This window comes from Neophocaena asiaeorientalis, unplaced genomic scaffold (assembly GCF_003031525.2).
Source record: "Neophocaena asiaeorientalis asiaeorientalis breed wild unplaced genomic scaffold, Neophocaena_asiaeorientalis_V1.1 scaffold185, whole genome shotgun sequence".
In the NCBI taxonomy this organism is placed as follows: domain Eukaryota; kingdom Metazoa; phylum Chordata; class Mammalia; order Artiodactyla; family Phocoenidae; genus Neophocaena; species Neophocaena asiaeorientalis.
In genome coordinates this window covers 570,345-589,351 of record NW_020171809.1, presented here as the reverse complement: position 1 = coordinate 589,351, position 19,007 = coordinate 570,345, and the positions used below count along the sequence as shown (strand labels likewise).

Genomic DNA, 19,007 nt, shown 5'->3' with positions numbered 1-19,007 from the left:
CTGCTCAACGACCCCGGCGCCCCCGCAACGCCGACCCAGGCCCCCAGGTGCCCGCCTCAGCCGCCGCCCCTGAGAGCCCGGGCCCAGAACCCGCCTGCTGACCCGCGCTGACTCTCCCACAGGTTCTCGGAGCTCGTGGACGGCAGAGGACGAGTGAGCGCCAGCTTCCGCAGCTCGCCTGGCAGACGGGTCACCGTGAGATCACGTGAGTGCCAGGCCTCCCAGTGGGAGGAGGGTCGAGGTCCCTGAAACCTGGGCTTCAAGACCACCTCCAGTGCCCCGCACCGTCCCCAGCGGGGGACCCCGATGGGGTCAGAGGCCCTGGGCTCCAGGGAGAGAAGCCGCTCAAGAAGGCGGCCCAGGGACAGTCCTGGGCGCGAGGCAGCAGGCTTCATGGTCAGCGCGCTGTGGCATCCTGATCTCTCCTAGAACCCACGGCTCTGGTGCAGCTGGAGAACGCGGAGGAGGTCCCCGAGCAGGTCAGCCTGGCCCTCCAGCTCCCCGGACGCAGTGGTGACAAGGGCGTGGAAAGTAAGTCAGCAGGAGTGGATTTCAGGGCTGACCACCCTCAGGGGCCTGAAGGACCCCAGTGAGGAGGGCTGAGGCACAGGCCCTGCCGGAGGGGCAGCCGAGCGCCCCGCCCTGGAAAGGGGGGACCAAACCACATCACACAGGCAGACCAGAACGGGCCTGGGGGCTGCAGCCACCCAGACATTCAGGGTCCTCCCTGGAGAGACTGGCCCACCGCTGCCCCCTGCAGACAGCCCCTCCTCTCCCTCTGCGAGCGGCAGAGCCCTCGCTGCCTCTCCCAGAGATGTACAGGGAGCAGGATGGCAGCAATGAGTTGGGGGGCAGCCGCTGGGCGGCTCCAGCTGGAGGACCGCCTGGGAGGCTGCCGCTACCCAGGCTCGGCAAGCAGGGCCTGAACTGTCCGCCGGTGAGGGCCACAGCTGGGCAGCTCCAAGAGGCCACCTTCCTTCCTCAAACTCAGACCCTTGCTCTATCTTTCCTCCCGTTCTAACCCTCGGGGCCCTGTCCCTCTGGGGACAGTTCTAGGAGCCAGTGGCCCTTTCTCCTGAGCTACACCACAGGCTCAGACTGGGCTCACCCATCAGCCAGTCCCCAGAGAAGGCAGAGTAGTCGGTAAAGGGAGAGTCAAGCGCCCAGGATGCGGCCTCACCTGCAGGCCCCCAGCGCACCCAAGGACACCTGGACACATCCAGGCACCTGCACCACAGGGTGTGTTTGCCAGCGGTGGCTCCACGGCCCCACAGCCCAGCACCCCTCACTGTACGAGGCCTTGGTGAGCGCGGGGTGGGGGGCAGTTTGCGGGTCGGACGCGGTCAGAGAACGAAGCCACCGGCTAAGGTGCGGTCAGAGTGAAGACACTCGTGTCGCCGGTGTTTTGTAAGTGAAAAAACAAACATTTTATCTGATGGTGTGCGTTATGTCAGCCCTTTTAAATATCAGATGTTTCATTTCACAAAACTCAGAAATTAGAGGGATGTGAGTGACCTCTCCTGGGTCCCTTCTTAAGGAGAGGTCCGAGGTGGCACCAGGCTGGCCCCGGATGCCACTGCCATCTGCAGTGTTTGCCACCGTGAGAGACGAAGACTTGAGAGAGCGTGAGATGATTTTAGGTGACAACAGGACAAAACATCGCTAATGGCCCCCAGGTGCACATAACTAGTCGCGGTCTTTGGCTCCTGTCACATTCTCACGATCGGGCCAGGCTGGCCCCCTTTTACTTAGGGAGTCTGGCTGGTTAGCTTTTGCTAAACTAACAGCCTTCCGACCTGGAACCCACCCATGAACCAGAACACAGCAGTAACCCGTGTCTTGCTGTTGTCCTCCCAGTGAACCACGAGCTTGAGTTCATGCTGCCATCCCTCTGCTCCATCAGAGGCTGGATGGTAGGAGTGAGTTCACCGCCCACGTGGGTGTCCGAACAGCCACGGGCTTTCCTCCCCGGGCAGCGTCTGGCTGTGTGCCGCCCCCAGACCCGCGTTTGTGCCCAGCATCCTGTGCTCGTTCACCCTCACTGTCCGGCATCTAGTCCATCGGCAAACTCGCTCCGAGGGCACGTGGGCCGTGTCTGCCGTTGTCGGCAGTGCTGCTCTGTGCTCCTGTACACGTCTCCCGGCACGTGTGCAGGCTCGGGATGTGTGAATGCCCAAGAGACTGCGAGTTGTCTTCTCAGTGGGGTATCGGTCTGGACTCCTCCAGCAGCAGTCACGAGGTGCAGTGAGTTGCCCCACGGTCTCTCCAGAATCTGATCTTGTCAGGTTTTGCCATCCTGCCAGCAGGACGGGTGTGAAGAGCACTGTGCTGATCTGATCTGTGTCCCTCGGGAACTGGCGTGGTCAGCACCTCGTCGTGGCCCCCTCCTCCATGCCGCTGCCTGGCTTCCTCAGGCCGAGCCTGGCCACTTTAGAGGCTGCCTCTTTGGTAAGGCTCGCAGTCCCACAGGGCCAGTCCTCTCGCTGCCCGTCAGTGTCTTGGCTGTTCTTGACTTTGTATTTCTGTAAACGTTTACAATCAGCTTGCCAAGGTCCACAAAGTACTTGTTGGAACTCTACATGGCCAAACTTCTGAGGCGCTATACGCCTGAAAATACACTTATTAGCCCTCATATTTGAAGGACAATTTAGCTAGGTATAAAATTCGAGGTTCAAAGTTCCTCTCCCATTCAGTTCTTCAAACATTTGTCCACTGTCATCAACTGTGCTGTCACTGGGTGTCAATCTTGCTCTTGTTTCCTTCTGGAATAATCTGCTCCTTCTCTCTGGCAGTTCTTAGACTTTTCTTTCTAGGGAAAGAAAAGTCTAAGGAAAGGACGATCCCCAGAAAGCCCCAGGCACCCCCAAGCACACAGTTAATGCTCCTGATTTGGCATTTGCTCACCAAGCAACTCTCCAGGTCAGGGCCGCTCCTTCAAGCACCCAGGAGATGCTCCTGGAGGATTCCCAAGATTCCTGCCATCCTGGGAACTTGGAGTGAATGCAGAAGCTGGTCAAATTCTTCCTGTTTCCCCCAATTTCTCACCCCAGGAGGGCTTTTGGACTCTGCTGGCTTTATCCCCTTGACACCCATACAAGTGGGGGCAGAACTTAAACCTCCCTACTCTGTCATTTATCCTTCATAAAGGAGGAGCTCATTGCCTCCGCCCCAGGGTGCAGCCCCGTCCTTGTCCCCCACCTTCGTTCAAAACAGCCTTCTCTTTGTTTTTATTTACTCGTGAGTGTGTTTGTGTGTGTGTGTGTGTGTGTCTGCCTGTCTGTCACGATAAACTCAGGATTCAGTGGAGACTTTGTAAAACGAGGCTACAGAGAGTGGTGCCCCGGTAAAACCCCCACTGCTGCATATAACTCTAGGCTTCGGGTCCCAGCTGCCCGAGCATGGCACAAATGTCAGTCACAGTCTCTGCAGGCTGGTGTCCCAAGTACAGAGAGTAAGGATCGCTGACGTGGGCTCACAGGTTCTAAACACCCCTGCACACTTCCATGTTCTGTAAGGTTACCATAAAATGTCTCTGGACAATTGTTATGTACAGTGTCTAAAATCCTTACGGAATTGGAAGGGACCCAGAATAGCAAAAAACATCCTAAAAAAGTAGGAAGACTCACATACCCGTTTGTCAAAACTTAGTACAAAGCAATGGTAATCAAGTCAGTGCCAGATACTGGCACGAGGATAGACTTATAAATCAGTGGAATAGAATTAAGAGTCCAGAAATAAACCTATACATCTGTGGTCAACTGATTTCAACAGGGGTGCCAAGACCATTCAGTGGAGGAAAGAAGAGTCTTTTCAGCAAATGGTGCTGGCACAGCTGGATATCCACATACAAAAGAATGAAGTTGGACCCCCTACCTCACACCATACACAAAATTAATTAAAAATGGATCAAAGACCTAAATGTAAGAGCTAAAACTATAAAATTCTTAGAAGAAAACACGGGTAAATCTGTATTACCTTGGATTTGACAAAGGATTTTTAAAAAATATTTATTTATTATTTTTGGCTGCATCAGGTCGTAGTTGTGGCATGCAGGATCTTTCGTTGTGGCACACAGGCTTCTCTCTAGTTGTGGCACGCAGGCTCGAGAGACCATGGGCTCAGTAGTTGTGGTGCATGGGCTTAACTGCCCCACAGCATGTGAGATCTTAGTGCCCCAACCAGGGATCGAACCACGTCCCCTGGAAGGCAGATTCTTAACCACTGGACCACCAAGGAAGTCCCAAAGGATTTTTAGATATGGCACCAAAAGCAAGAGCAACAAAAGAAAAAAAAAGGTTAAGTTGGACTTCATCAAAATTTAAAACTTTCTGTGCTTCAAAAGACATCATCAAGGAAGTGAAAAGACAACCCATAAAATGGGAGAAAATATTTGCAAATTATATATTTGAAAAGGAATCTGAATCTAAAATATATAAAGAACTCTTAAAGCTGAATAAGAGGAAGACAAATAACCCAAGTAAGAAATAAGCAGGGCTTCACTGGTGGTACAGTGGATGGGAGTCTGCCTGCCGATGCAGGGGACACGGGTTCGTGCCCCGGTCCGGGAAGATCCCACATGCCGCAGAGCGGCTGGGCCCGTGGGCCATGGCCACTGAGCCTGCGCGTCCGGAGCCTGTGTTCTGCAACGGGAGAGGCCACAGCAGTGAGAGGCCCGCGTACTGCAAAAAAAAAAAAGAAAAAAAAAAAAAAAAAGAAAGAAGCAAAGGATCTGAATAGACATTTCTCCAAGGAAGATATACAAATGGCAACAAGCCCATGAGAAGATGTTTGGTATCCCTAGTCATCAGGGAAATGCTAATCAAAACCACAGTGAGATGCCTCTTCACATACACCAGGATGGCTAGAATGAAAAAGTCAGGATACCCACAAGCACCGATGAGGAGGTGGAGAAACTGGAGCCCTCCAACACTGCTGGTGGGAATGCAGAGTCATGCGGCTGCTTCAGTTCCTCAAAGAATTAAACGTGGGGCTACCATGTGACCCAGCAATTCCACTCCTAGCTACACACCCAAGAGAAACGACAACGTATGTCCACGCAAGGACTTACACAGATGGCCACTGCAGCACTATTCACAATTGCCGAAAGGTGGAAACAACTGATGAATGGATGAACAAATGTGTTATATTCAAAATTATTGGACCATAAAAAGGAATAAAGTACTGATAAATGCTACAACATAGATTAACCTTGAAAACATCATGCTAAGTGAGAGAAGCCAGTCATAAAGAACACATAATCTGATTCCATTCATGTGAAAGTCCAGAATAGGGAAACCTATAGTGATAGAAAGTAGATCAATGGTTGCTTCGGACTGGGGGTGGGGGGTGGAGGTATATGGGGTGAGAGCTAAAGGGTACTGGGTTTCTTTCTGAGGTGATAAGAACATTCTAAAATTGACCATGGGGATGGATGCACATATCTGTGGATATGCTAAAAATCTATACACTTCAAATGGCTGAATTGTATATAAAGTATATCTCAATAAAGCTGTTTCCAAAATGTAATGTGCAGAACAGTGTTTTGGTATCTCTTTTGTGTAGGAAAGTGGGGAAGGGAAATATGAATGTACATACCTATTTTCTTATATTTAAAAATACATAAAACTAATAAAAATGATTAACTCTATAATTAAGCAAAGAACAAGAATGAAGAAGTAAAGGGAATGGAGAGGGAGGATAGGTATCTCTAAATGTACCTTTATAGATGTGACTTTAGAAATAAGAAAATGTTTTTTAAATGACACCAAAAAAGAAAGCAATGCCTAAAATTTGAAAACAAACTGAAATAAACTTATTAACCATGCTGATGGCATAACCACACAGGAAAAAAAAGCATCACTTCAAGTGATTTTTAAAACAGCATCCTAGGGACTTCCCTGGTGGTCCAGTGGGTAAGACTCCACGCTCCCAATGCAGGGGGCCCAGGTTCGATCCCTGGTTGGGGAATTAGAGCCCACATGCATGCCGCAGCTAAGAAGTCTGCATGCCGAAGCTAAGAAGTCCACGTGCAGCAACTAAAGATCCCACGTGCCGCAACTAAGACCTGGCGCAGCCAAAATAAATAAAACAGCATTCTGACTATTAACATCTAGTGGGATATAATCTAAGGATTAAAAGAATTGCCACGAAGTTTTAAGCTGTACTCAGTGAGCTTAATGTCATTTCCAAACTATTACATGTACAGTGTGGGATAAAGAAAATAATTATGTTAATGCCACAAAGATTTTCAGCATGAAGTGATACAATATAAAAATCAAAGAAGTAAAACCCCTGATTTTATTTAATTCTGTTCATTTGAACTGGAAATATTGGAATGAACTCATAATTTGTTCATTTTTATTTTTTAAATCTAATTTCCTAGTTCTGTCTCCTGAAAAGACCTGGAGCACTGACACCACAGTAACAGTGAGCCCCTTGATCAGCCAGACTGTGGACTCTAGATACCATTCTCCACTAAAAGGAACCAGGGGGGGAGTTCCCTGGTGGTCCAGTGGTGAGGACTCTATGCTCCCAATGCAGGGGGCCCGGGTTCGATCTCTGTTCAGGGAACTAGATCCCACATGCCACAACTAAAAAAAGATCCTGCATGCCACAACTAAAGATCCTGCACACAGCAATGAAGATCCCGCGAGCCGCAACTAAGACCCAGAGCAGCCAAATGAATAAATAAATATTTTTTAAATAAATAAATATATAGACTGGGGTCTTCAGAGAAATGGCTGATTCCAAGGCTGAAGCAGAACATGGACAAAATAAGCCCAGGACATGGGAATTCCCTGGGAGTCCAGTGGTTAGAACTCCGCCCTTTCACTGCCAAAGGCCCGGGTTCAATCCCTGGTTGGGGAACTAAGATTCCACAAACTGCATGGTACAGCCTAAAAAAAAAAAAAAAAAAAAAAAAAAAAAAAAAAAAAAAATCCTAGGACATACTTGTAAAAAAGCAAGCAGGCTTTCAAAAACAACTAGGATTGTGTCTAAAGGGCATAGGAGCCAACCTGAAGGGGCTCCCACTGGCCAAATATGGGATAATCTGAGCATGAAGAAAGCTAATGACAGCAACAGACTGAAACCCATCAAGTATATACAAGTCCACAAGGTCGTAACAATGGTAAAAAAGAAAGAACAACGTATTGGTCAACTTTAGAGCTTGCTGGGGGACCAACTCACTCTGCAAGTGTACAAATAAAGGAAAAGAATGGAGCATTTACCTGGCCTTGCCTGTACGGGCTGTATTTTAGGGTGACCAAGGGGTGGGTGAAGGAAAGCAGGTCTTCAGAGGGGACTCCCCAGCTAGTGGAGGCAGAGAAGTGACAGATCACATTAGACATGACCCTAGTGAGAGATCAGGGATCTATATGACTTCTCAAGCCACCAGGTGCAGAGCCTAGGAGAACTTTACTCTGGATTAATCAGGCTGCCAACACTGAACCAGTGATCGATCCTCACGTCACGAAAGCCAGATGCGGAGACATCATATGTCTCCTGGTGTAGCCAAAGGGCACACAGCCACCTGTTGTGAAGCCAAAGCAAAGCAGAGACCATGTGAACCTGAATCCTATTAAGCCCCTTTCTCTTACTACCAGTTAACAGGAAACATGGGGAGGGGGCAAGTTAATGCCGTGAGTCAGACCCAGAGGATGGGAATTCCACGGGACAAATGACCTCATTTCTTCAATAAATACAGAGGGGAAGAAGGTTAAATTTATGGATGAAAAGAGACTCGAGATCCATCAAACTAAGGCAATGCGAATCTTTATGAATCTGAATTAGATGGGACCAACTGCAAGTAACATTTTTAAGATGATCAGGGAGATGTGAGCGCGGACTGTGGCTTCTTGTGATACTAAGGAACTACTGTTAATTCTGTAATAATAGTATGTGCTTACGTGAAAATTTCTTAAGTCTTTATGTATTAGATACTTGCTGACATATTTACAGGTGAAATGGTTTCTGTGAACTGCTTTGAAATTCTCCAACTAGAGAAAGAAAGGCAGATGGTAAGCTGGAAATAGATTAAACAAGATTGGCAAAATGTTAATAAACCTCCCCCCACGAGGCGGCTGCCGAGAAGGGGGGGAAGGGGGAAGGGCTGGATTAGATGTGGAGGGGTTATTGGAAGTGGTGGCGTAGGCACGATTCTTATTCTTTTGTGTTTCTCAGTTTTTTTAAGAGTTAAAAATGAAAACAGCTATCTTGCAAAGCTTTAAAAAAAAAAAAAAGGACAGTGGACTCTAAGGGGGGAGGGACAGGTCTGCCCCTCCCAGGCAGTGCCACTGACCGCCCTGCCTCTAGCTCCAGTGTGCGGACGGCAGACAGCGGCCCAAGGGGCACAGACACTAGCACAGGGTGCTGCACACAGGCTGCCTGGGGCTGGGACCTGGCGACACACAGGTGGCTCGGGGACAGGCACTGGAGGGTGAGGAGGGCTCTCAAGGGTTGGCCTCTGTGTTCCGAGTAGAAGAAACCCTGTGCGGCGGGGCAAAGTCAGCAGAAACGTGGGGCAGGGGGCACAGGCCAGGGCAGAGCGGGGAGTCTCTCCCAAAGACGACCAGAGCGCAGCCGTGATCTAAGCTGTGAGCCGAGGCGGCGGCTCAGCACCGAGAGCCCTCCCTCTCTCCCTCGAGGTGATGGGGTCAGGGCTGAGCACACGGGGGCCAGGCTTCTCACCTCTGCTCTCCGACCACCCCTAGGGCCCACTGGTGTTGGGGACGGCAACCTGGGAATGCTATCAGGCCTTCCTGTGGGGCCCTGAGACTAACTACTCGTGGCTGTTCACAGATGCCCCTGGGAACTGCTCAGACAACCCCTGTCAGAACGGAGGCACCTGTGTGCCTGGTGAGCATGCCCACAGCTGTGACTGCACCCCGGGGTTCAAAGGCAGACACTGTGAGCTTGGTAAGTTTGGGGCCGCTCCCCTTGCCTGCTGGGGTCACTGGGGCTGGGGCCTGGCCTCTAGATGCTTGTGACGGCAGGCTCTGATGGGACCGCTGGCCCCAGGGTGGGTTCGCCACAAGGACCTCCAGCCATGAGATGCCAGGACAGGGGCCTGACTACGATGCCGCAGACCTCCAAGCGTCCAGGTAGGGAGGCTGGCAGGCAGTGAGCCGCCAGGCCTCCCACTGCCCCAAAGCGCCAGGGTGAAAGGTGCTGCCCAGATAACTGGGGGGTCTGGGACAGTCACAGGGACACAGCGACAGCCGCTCCACAGGGAGAGGAGGGAGGAGGGGGCTTTTCTCGCCTGGGGACCAAACAAGGCAGTGGGAGGGAAAAGGGCCATGGGCCTGCCTCAGACTTCTGGGCTGAGGACGAGAGGCTCATGGACAGAAGTTCCCACGCCAGCCACACAGCCCTGAGGCCTGCCAGACCCAGAGACTCGGACCAGCCCTGAGGGAAACCAGCCTGCAGGCTCCCAGGACCCCAACTCAGAGCAGCACCCACAGTCGCTGAGCAGCCCCGGGGACAGGGCCCCCAGGCCAGGAAGTGGCAGGGGCAGAACCCCGGACCTACAGCGGCTGCAGGAAGAGGGCAACGGTGGCCTCGAGCTCCTTGTAAGCGACGGCCCTTTTCCTCTGTGCCAGCAGCCTGTAGAAAGGTGCCCCAGCCCTGCACACGGCTGTTCTCGGAGACAAAGTCCTTTCCGGTCTGGGAAGGAGGCGTCTGTCACCACGTGTAAGTCTCTCTCCTCCGCCTTCACCATGTCTGTAGCATGTTCCCGACCCTGAAATGCTTCCACCCTGTCCTCACAGGCCCCTGAGGTCTAGTAGTCACAGCACGGAAAGGGCTTGCTTTGACCACCCACCCCCTTCATGCGACAAATTAGGAAACTGAAGCAAAAGGGCTGAAAACCTTGCCTAAGGCTGTGCAGCTGGGAGCAGAGCCACATGAGGTCTAGAAGCGGGATCCCTTGCTCCTGCCCTCGGGCCTTGCTTCCCCACGTCCTGGAGTGGCATCAGCCTCCCTTCCCTGGATGGCAGGGCACGCGGAGACTCCAGGAAGTGCCACTCCTCAGCACAGGAGACCTCAAGTCGTGGTTCTGCCGTGAGTTCCTGACACGGCCCTGGGCAAGGCACTCATGCCTCAGTTTCCCCATCTGTAAGACGGGCTGAGGAGGGAGTCTGCCGAGCCCACCCCTTCGGACCTTTCTTGCGAACACTCTGACTCCGTGGGTCATACTTACAACCTGCTTTGTCCACAAATACGGACGATCACCTCCCGTGAGCCAGGCATGGTTCGGAACACTCGGCACACATCAGCGAGCCAAATGGGCCAAAGTCTTGCCCTGGGAGTCCTGATGTTCTAGCTGAGGGAGACACGGTACACAAGAAGCACGAGTTTGTCCTGCAGTGTTTTAAATGGTGGCAAGCGCTAAAGGAGGATGGAAGAAAGGAATACACAGGGCCAGGAGAGCCAGGCCCGGGGGGCAGGAGGGGGTGGCAGCAGCATTCGGCAGGGTGTCAGGGGAAGCCTCATGGAGAAGGTGACACGACCAGACATGGGCGGGCGGAGATATCTGAGGGAAGAATGGCGCAGTCAGAGTGTACCTGTTGCCAAGGCCCTGAAATCAGAAGCCTGCCTGCCCGTCTGGGCTGGAGCCGAGTGAGCGAGGGGGCGTGGCGTGTGGGCCTTGGAGACCCTTGGAAGGACCTGCACGTGTCCTCTGTGAAGTGGGGAGCTACTGAAGGACACTGAGCTGAAGTGACACCTGACGTGTTTAAAGATCACTGGGATGGGATGTAGGAAGGCAAGACAGAAGGCTTGACGTGAGCCTGGACGTGAAGCCAGCGTGACACGCAGCAGGGATACACCAGAGGCACTGAGCTGCACTGGGACTTGGGGACCCAGGTTTACAGGCCCCTGAATTTGGACTTTGTGGAACGGCACTCCGGACCCCTGCCCCTGCGTCTTCCGACAGCTAGTTACACCAGTGCCTGGGGCGACCACCAAGTACCTGACTGGGAGAGCCCTGCACTTGCCTATAGCTTTCCACCCAGTGCTTTCAACCTATTGTATCTGAAAGGGACTTCCTTGTACTTAGCATTTGCGAGGGTCTTGCCATACAGCCAGTCTGACATCTCTGGTTTTTACTGGAGTGTTTAGACCATTTACATGTTAACAAGATGACTGAAGTGACTGGGTTTAAATCTAACCTATTGTTTTCCATCTGTCCCGTCTTATCTTTGTTACTCTCTTTCCCTGCCTACTTCTGCATTATTTTTTAGGGTTCTATTTTACCTGTACTGTTGGCTCACTGATACACTTCTTTGGTTTATTTTCTTTAGTGGCTGCTCTGGATTTAAAATATGCATCTTCAACTGATCACAATATACCTTGAATTACAACACAACTTCAGTATCATGGAAGACACGCAACAGCAAGCTTCTAGTTCCCCTGTCACTGCCAGACGTTTTACTTCCACATATGCCATGAACCACACAGTGTGTTACTTTTGCTCTCAACAATCATCTTTTTAAAAAATGTTGGGAGTATAAAGTCTTTTGTAGTGACTTACACGTCTACCGTTTCCAGCGCTCTTCATGCCTTCGTGCAGGTCTAAGATTCCATCTGGTACCATTTACCTTTGGCCTAAAGAGCTCACTGGAACATTTCCTATAGGGCAGGTCTGCTGGTGGTGAATTCTCTTAGCTTCTGTCTGTCTGAAAAGGCTTTTATTTCACCTTCATTTTCAAAAGACACGTTTGCTGAACACAGAAGTTTTGGTTGATAATTTTGTTTTCAAATTTCAGCACTTCAAAGAGGTCATTCCTTTGTCTTCTGGCTTGCAGTTTCAGATGGGAAAACTTCAGTCACTCTTATTCTTGGTCCCCTGGTCCCCATCACCTGTGGCTTGCTTTTACGTTTTCTCTTTATTACTGTTTTTTTTGGAAATTTAATTATGATGTGCTTTGGTAGGTTATGTACATGTGTTTTTACTCTCTGGAGTTTGTTAAGCTTCACCTCTGTGGTTTTAGCTTTCATCAAATTTGGAAAATTTTAGCCATTACTTCTTCAAACACTTTTTCTATGCATCCATTTCTCTCCTTCTTCTGGGACTCCAATTAAGCATGTATTAGACTGATACTGTCCCACAGGTCACTGAGGCTCTTTTCCTTTTTTTCACTCCTTTTTCTCTTTACTTTGTTTTGGATAGATTCTACTGCCATGCCTTCAATTTCACTGATCTTTTCTTCTGCAGTGTCTAACCTACCATTAATCCCATTCAGCAAAATTTTCACTTCAGATATTGTGATTTTTTGTTTGTTTTGTTTTGCTTTGGCTGTGTTGGGTCTTCATTGCTGTGCACAGGCTTTCTCTAGTTGCGGCGAGCGGGGCTACTCTTTGTTGCGGTGCACGGGCTTCTCACTGCGGTGGCTTCTCTTGTCGCGGAGCACGGGCTCTAGGTGTGCAGGCTTCAGTAGTTGTGTCTCATGGGCTCTAGAGCGCAGGCTCAGTAGTTGTGGCACATGGGCTTAGCTACTCCACAGCATGTGGGACCTTCCCAGACCAGGGATTGAACCTGTGTCCCCTGCATTGGCAGGCGGATTCTTAACCACGTGCCACCAGGGAAGTCCCAGATATTGTGTTTTATCATCTCCAGAAGTTCCATCTAGTTCTTTCTTTGAGCCTCCACTTCTCTCATTATGTTTATATTTTCCTTTACATCACTGAACGTGTACAGCAAATTTATAACAGATGTCTGCTATTTCAGTCATTGCTCTCCTTTCTGGGTTTTTCTATTCAATTTTTTTTCCTGTTGATGGGTCACATTTTCTTGATTCTTTGTATGACTGATACTCTTGTAATTTTTTTGTTGGGATGTTAGACATTATAAACTTTATGGTACAGACTGTTGGAATTTTTTTTGGCATTCTTTTCAAGAATGTTTTTGTTTTTAATTTTTTTATTGAAGTAAAGTTGATTTACAATATTGCATTAGTTTCACGTGCACAGCATAGTGATTCAGTTTTCTGGGTTTTTTGGTTTGCAGATTATATTCCACTACAGGCTATTACAAGATATTGGGTATAATTTCCTGCGCTATACAGTAAATCCCTATTGCTTAACTATTTTATGTATAGTAGTTTGTATCTGTTAATCCCATACTCCTAATTTATCCCTCCCCCTGCCACCTCTCCCCTTTGGTAACCGTAAGTTTTCTATGTCTGTGAGTCTGTTTCTGTTTGGTACATAGATCCATTTGTATTATTTTTTAGATTCCACATATAAATGATATCATATAGTATTTGTCTTTCTCTCACACTTCACTAAGCATAATATTCCCTAGGTCCATCCATGTTGCTGCAAATGGGAATATTTCATTCTTTTTTAAGGCTGAGAAATATTCCATTGTATATATGTACCACAACCCCTTAAGCCAATCATCTGTTGATGGGCACTTGGGTTGTTTCCAAGTCTTGGCTATTATAAATAGTGCTGCTATGAACATTGGGGTGCATGTATCTTTTTGAATTATGTTTTCCTTTTTTCTGGATATATACCCAGGAGTGGGATAGCTAGATCACATGGTAACTCTATTTTTAGTATTTTAAGGAACCTCCATACTGTTCTCCAAAGTGGCTGCACCAATTTACATTCCCACCAACAGTGTATGAAGGTTCCCTTTTTTCCAAACCCTCTCCAGCATTTATTATTTGTAGACGTTTTGATGATAGCAATTCTGATTGGTGTGAGGTGATACCTCATTGTGGTTCTGATTTGCATTTCTCTAATAATTAGTGATGTTGAGCATGTTTTCATGTGCCTGTTAGCCATCCGTATGTCCTCTTTGGGAAAATGTTTATTTATGTCTTCTGCCCATTTTTAGATTGGGTTGTTTGTCTTTTTGTTGTTGAGTTATATGAGCTGTTTGTATGTTTTGGAAATTAAGCCCTTGTTGGTCACATTGTTTGCAAATATTTTCTCCCATTCCGTAGGTTGTCTTTTTGTTTTGTTGAGTTTCCTTTGCTGTGCAAAAGGTTTTAAGTTTGACTAGGTCCCATTTGTTTATTTTTGCTTTTATTTCTTTTGCCTTGGGAAACTGATCTAAGAAAATACTGCTACAATTTATGTGAAAGATCGTTTTGCCTATGTCCTCTTCTACGGGTTTTATGGTGTCACATCTTAAGTTTAGGTCTTTAGACCTGAGTTTATTTTTGTATGTGGTGTGAGGGAATGTTCTAATTTCAATGATTTACATGTAACTGTCCAGCTTTCCCAACACCACTTGTTAAAGAGACTGTCTTTTCGCCATTGTATATTCTTGCCTCCTTTTTCAAAGACTAACTGACCATAGGTGTGTGGGTTTATTTCTGGGCTCTCTATTCTGTTCCATTGATCTGTATGTCTGGTTTTGTGCCAATACTACACTGTTTCGATTACCATAGTTTTGTAGTACAGTTTGAAGTCTGGAAGGGTTATACCTCCAGCTTTGTTCATTTTTCTCAGGATTGCTTGGCAATCTGTGGTCTTTTGTGTTTCCATATAAACTTCAGGACTATTTGTTCTAGTTCTGTGACAAATGTCATAGCTGTGTTGATAAGGATTGCATTAAATCTGTAGATTGCTTTGGATAGTATAGCCATTTTAATAATATTAATTCTTCCAATCCAAGAGCACGGGATATCTTTCCATGTCTTTGAATCATCTTCAGTTCCCTTTATCAATGTTTTAGTTTTCAGCATACAGGTATTTCACCTCCTTGGTTAAGTTTATTCCTAGAGCTTTCTAAAAACATGATTTTAAGCAGGATTTTTTTTTTTACTTTCTTTCTGATGTTTATTAGTGTAAAAAGTGCAACAGACTTCTGTGTATTAATCTTGCATCCTGCTGCCTTGCTGTATTTACTAGTTCTAACAGTTTGTGTGTGGCGACTTCAGTGTTCTCTAGTATCGTGCCATCTGCAAATAGTGACAGTTCTACCTCCTCCCTTCCAATTTAGATACCTTTAACTTCTTCTTCTCATCTGACTGCTGTGCCTAGGATTTCCAGTACTATGTTGAATAGAAGTGGCGAGAGTGGGCATCCTTGTCCTGTTCCTTTGTTTTACTTATGGTTTTTGGTTTTTTGCAAGGCAGTTTAGATGGATCCTTTTGAGGCCTGTTTTAGGGTGGCTTTAGCATAGGCTTTATTCTGGGGTTAATTATGCCCCACTTTTAAGGCAAGGCCTTTCTCCTTTCTGGGGTTTCTATTTCTCTGGAACAGCCTATTAATCAAGGTCTCCCCACTCTGGCTCTGGGAACTGTCCAGCTCCTCAGTAGTTCCTTGTTGCCCATCTTTATTCACCCTATGCACACACAGCTTAATTTTCAAGGGGACCGCCCCCTCCAGATTTCTGGAGCTCTTCCTCTGCATAGCTCCCTCCTCTCCGTACTCTGACCCACAAATTTTAGCTTCCTCTGCCTCCCCAACTCCAATCTCTGTTTTGCCCACTCAGTGTAACCACTGCTTGGAGTCTCCCTAACCCACAACACAGTCCGAAAAGTGCCTCCAGGCTGAATTCCAGGACCATCCCAGAGCTCATCTTGCTCCCCTTCTCTCTGGGTTACCGTTTTGCACTGTCTTTTTTCTAACATCTGAAAAGACTTACTTCCTGGATCTTGACCAGTTGTTCACATGTGGAAGTTAATTCCAGATCCTCTTACTGCCTGATGGCTGGCAATGGAAGTCTTAGCTAAGGCTTTAGACGCTAAGGACTCTCCTAGACTAAGCTCATGAGTTTTACCCATTGAACTCCCTGGATCTCTTTCAAACAGCTCCGATGTTTAAAAAGCTTTACCAAGAGTCAAACATTTTCTCATTCGTTATTCTCTACAAACATGTGACAGAGGCAGTATAAGCAATTCCCATCTCATGTGAAACAGAGGCTTCAGTTCCAGAGACGTGCTCAGAGTACACTAGTTAATAAGTGGGAGGCAGGGCTAGGAGCCAGGTCTCCTGTCCCACACCGCCCGTGTCTAATGCCTGCATCTCCAAGGCTTCTCAAACGTCTCCATCAACTGCCCATAAGAGTGCAGTCACATTGTCTCAAGGCTTCGGAGCCAAGTAGCCTGTCTCAAGCAAGACATGTCTTTGAAATAGCACATTTTTTAAAAAATATTTGTTTTTTTTTGGCTGCATTGGGTCTTAGTTGGGGCACTCGGGATCTTTCATCGTGGCTCGCGGGCTCTTCATTGCAGTGCATAGGCTTTTTTCCAGTTGTGGTGCACGGGCTCATTCATTACTTGCGGCACGCGGGCTCGCCAGTCGTGGCGCGTGGGCTCCAGAACGCGTGGGTTCTGTAGTTGCAGAGCGCGGGCTCAGCTGCCCTGCGGCATGTGGGATCTCAGCTCCCCGACCAGGGATCGAACCGGAGTCCCCTGCGTTGCAAGACGGATTCTTAACCACTGAACCACCAGGGAAGTCCCAGCACACTTTATCTCTTATTATATATCACTTTGTCAACACTCATCATAATGTACACTTAAAATGAGTGTATCTTATTCTACATAAATCATACCTTGATAAAGTCATTTTTTTCAATTACATGATTTTTATGTTGGACATTTTAATACATCCACAGGAGGTAAAGTTTTATCAGGAGAATAACAGCCTTTCCTCAGACACCTGTACAGCTACCTGTAGGTTTGTGTAGCCTAGGTGAAGGGGCTGGGCAACACTCTGCTCAGTTTCCGGCTTCACTGAGCTTTCTTGTGACGCAGGTATAAAAGAGTCTACAAAGTGCATCCAGACACCTGTTTCAAAGAGAGCTGTGAGAGCACGCGCGCCAGGACCCCAGACAGGTGCGTCCCAGGGAGGAGGCCCGTGCTGTGCCCTGCAGGTGGCCACAGGGTAACAGGGCCAGGGTGGCCCTGGTGACTGGGGCTGTGGGATGCCACAGGCCCATGGCTGAGCCAGGTTGCCAAGATGTGCAGCCCGGCTATGCTAAGGAACTGTGTGCCCATATGCGTACATGTGAGCGCACACAGATGGGTATAGCTGGGCACGGTGGATGCTGGTAGGGGTCACAGAGTGGGTGCTGGGAAGGTCACAGGGCAGGTGCTGGAGGGAGGCTGAGTGGTGCTGCTGCGGGGGGGGGGTCACTCTGGTTACGCACGTTCACACAGTATCTGGCACTAGTATTGGGAAGTGTTACTGACAGGTCCAATTATATAAATACGGTAAATCTCTATTTACTTTTTATTTACTCTCACCCAGGTTCTTTCCCCAAAGGGTTCAAGGTAGTCACAGAATTATTATATAATGCACTGCCTGAGTACAGACAGCAGAGTCCAAACCTCAGTCACATTCTCCATAGACCAGTCACCACATGCACTGGGTCTTGCGTTTCTGAGTCAAGGAAAAACCCACCCTACTGCCTTACCCAAGCGCATCACCTGTCTCCCATCACCCATCCTCCACACTCCCTCTCACTCTCCATGAATCACACCCAGCCAGGTAGCCTTCCTCATCACTCCACGACTCCCACCCCAAGCCAGGTGGGCACACACAGACTCAAACGTTCATCTCTGTGTCAGTGTCTCACTACCACACTCCCCAAACTGGAACACATGTGACCTACAGACAAGACAGGATCACAGCAGGCAGCCTGGGCCAAGGAAGCTGCAGAGTTACAGGGACACAGGTTTCTTTTTAATAAACCACATTTCTCTAATTATTTCAGGAAACAAAGTAACAGTCCTACACTGAAGAAATCTTAAGGTACGTTCCCACAGCCAGCAGAGCTGCTGGGAAGTCTGAGGGACATCGCCCCAGCACTCGGCCCTCAGGAGGGCTGCTGTCTCCTTGTGGAGCCCTGAGAAGAAAGCTCAGTGTGTGCTCTGTCATAAACTCAGACCAGAAGGTTTCAGAACTTCCTAAGGGGGTTAAAATGGGTGAGAAAAGTAATACTTAAGGAAGGGCTCCCAATAGACATAAACTTGGTCTGATACATCGAATCCCACTCTATCTCAATGGGCAGAGAAACCCCTTCCCCAGTCATCAGCAATGGCAATGGAGGGGGCGGGTGAGCTCTTAGAGAGGCCGAAGACCACCTGCACCCAGAGGGAGGTGGGACTGACAGGGGCTGCTGGGAGGGCAGGCGAGGGGGGACAGTGGGAGGGGCCTGGGATGCCAGAAGGCAGAGGAATTCTAGGAGTGCTTTCCAGACCCTGTAAATGGCAGTCCACTGAGAAAGGGTGTGCGACCTTGGTCACGTAACTTTGGGTAAGTCCTGAGACTCTCTCACTGGGAGAGTGCCAATGAACACAGGCCTCCTGAGCATTCAGAAACCCTGAAATGAAAGAAACTTTCTAACGCTGTTCTTGTTTAATCCAGCATTTCCCAACCTCTGTGGCAAGTCAGCCCCATGTGACTCCTACCCCCTCACACGCACACTCTGTGGAAACCTTCACGATAATTTGGAAGATACTAGGCTAAGCCACAGAGACCCATCCACAGCCCAACACAGTTTCTTATCAACATGACGCACTGGGAATGAAAGACGTATTCTGGCTGACCCAGGACAGCTCACCACTCAAGCTCCATAAAGGAGCCTAGAAGCCCATCTTCCTGGTGGTGTAGGAGAGGAGTGAGACTCCTGGGTACCAAGCAGCTTCACAAACAGGCTACATTTTTTTATATGGCTGCAGAGATGAAGAAGAAATGTTACTCAGAGACCTTTATAAACAACCAGAAGCAAAAGAGCTTCGCAGGTACAGGCTGACACTAAAGCAGAATGTTCACCAACCAAGCAGGGAAAGCAGAGGCTGGGACCTACAGGCTGGGCAGCGGCATGTGAGCGAGAATGTGTGACCTCAGGCGTTCAGTTCCCATCAAAAGTCTCTGCATTCAGGTCCCACCTACTCAAAGGCATCACTCCCCCCCCACCACCACGTACCCAAAACATGCACTCCAAGGCTTGCAAGCAATTCACCACCCACAGATATAACTGGGGTGTGAAACTTTTATATTGCAATAAGTCATCTGAAAGATTTTATATATATATATATATA

General features: G+C 48.6%; 1 protein-coding gene across 1 annotated transcript in view; it reads left to right on the top strand.

Annotated features, from left to right (window-relative positions):
* Nucleotides 1-19,007, top strand: part of SNED1 (sushi, nidogen and EGF like domains 1) — an 86,844-nt gene that overhangs the window by 67,137 nt on the left and 700 nt on the right. Inside the window, exons 25-31 of the mRNA XM_024760412.1 lie at nucleotides 1-47; nucleotides 123-205; nucleotides 430-531; nucleotides 8,800-8,916; nucleotides 9,603-9,690; nucleotides 16,716-16,796; nucleotides 17,678-17,715. Coding sequence (XP_024616180.1) covers nucleotides 1-47; nucleotides 123-205; nucleotides 430-531; nucleotides 8,800-8,916; nucleotides 9,603-9,690; nucleotides 16,716-16,796; nucleotides 17,678-17,714 — 555 coding nt within the window. The 3' untranslated portion in view covers nucleotide 17,715. The remainder of the gene's footprint in view (nucleotides 48-122; nucleotides 206-429; nucleotides 532-8,799; nucleotides 8,917-9,602; nucleotides 9,691-16,715; nucleotides 16,797-17,677; nucleotides 17,716-19,007) is intronic.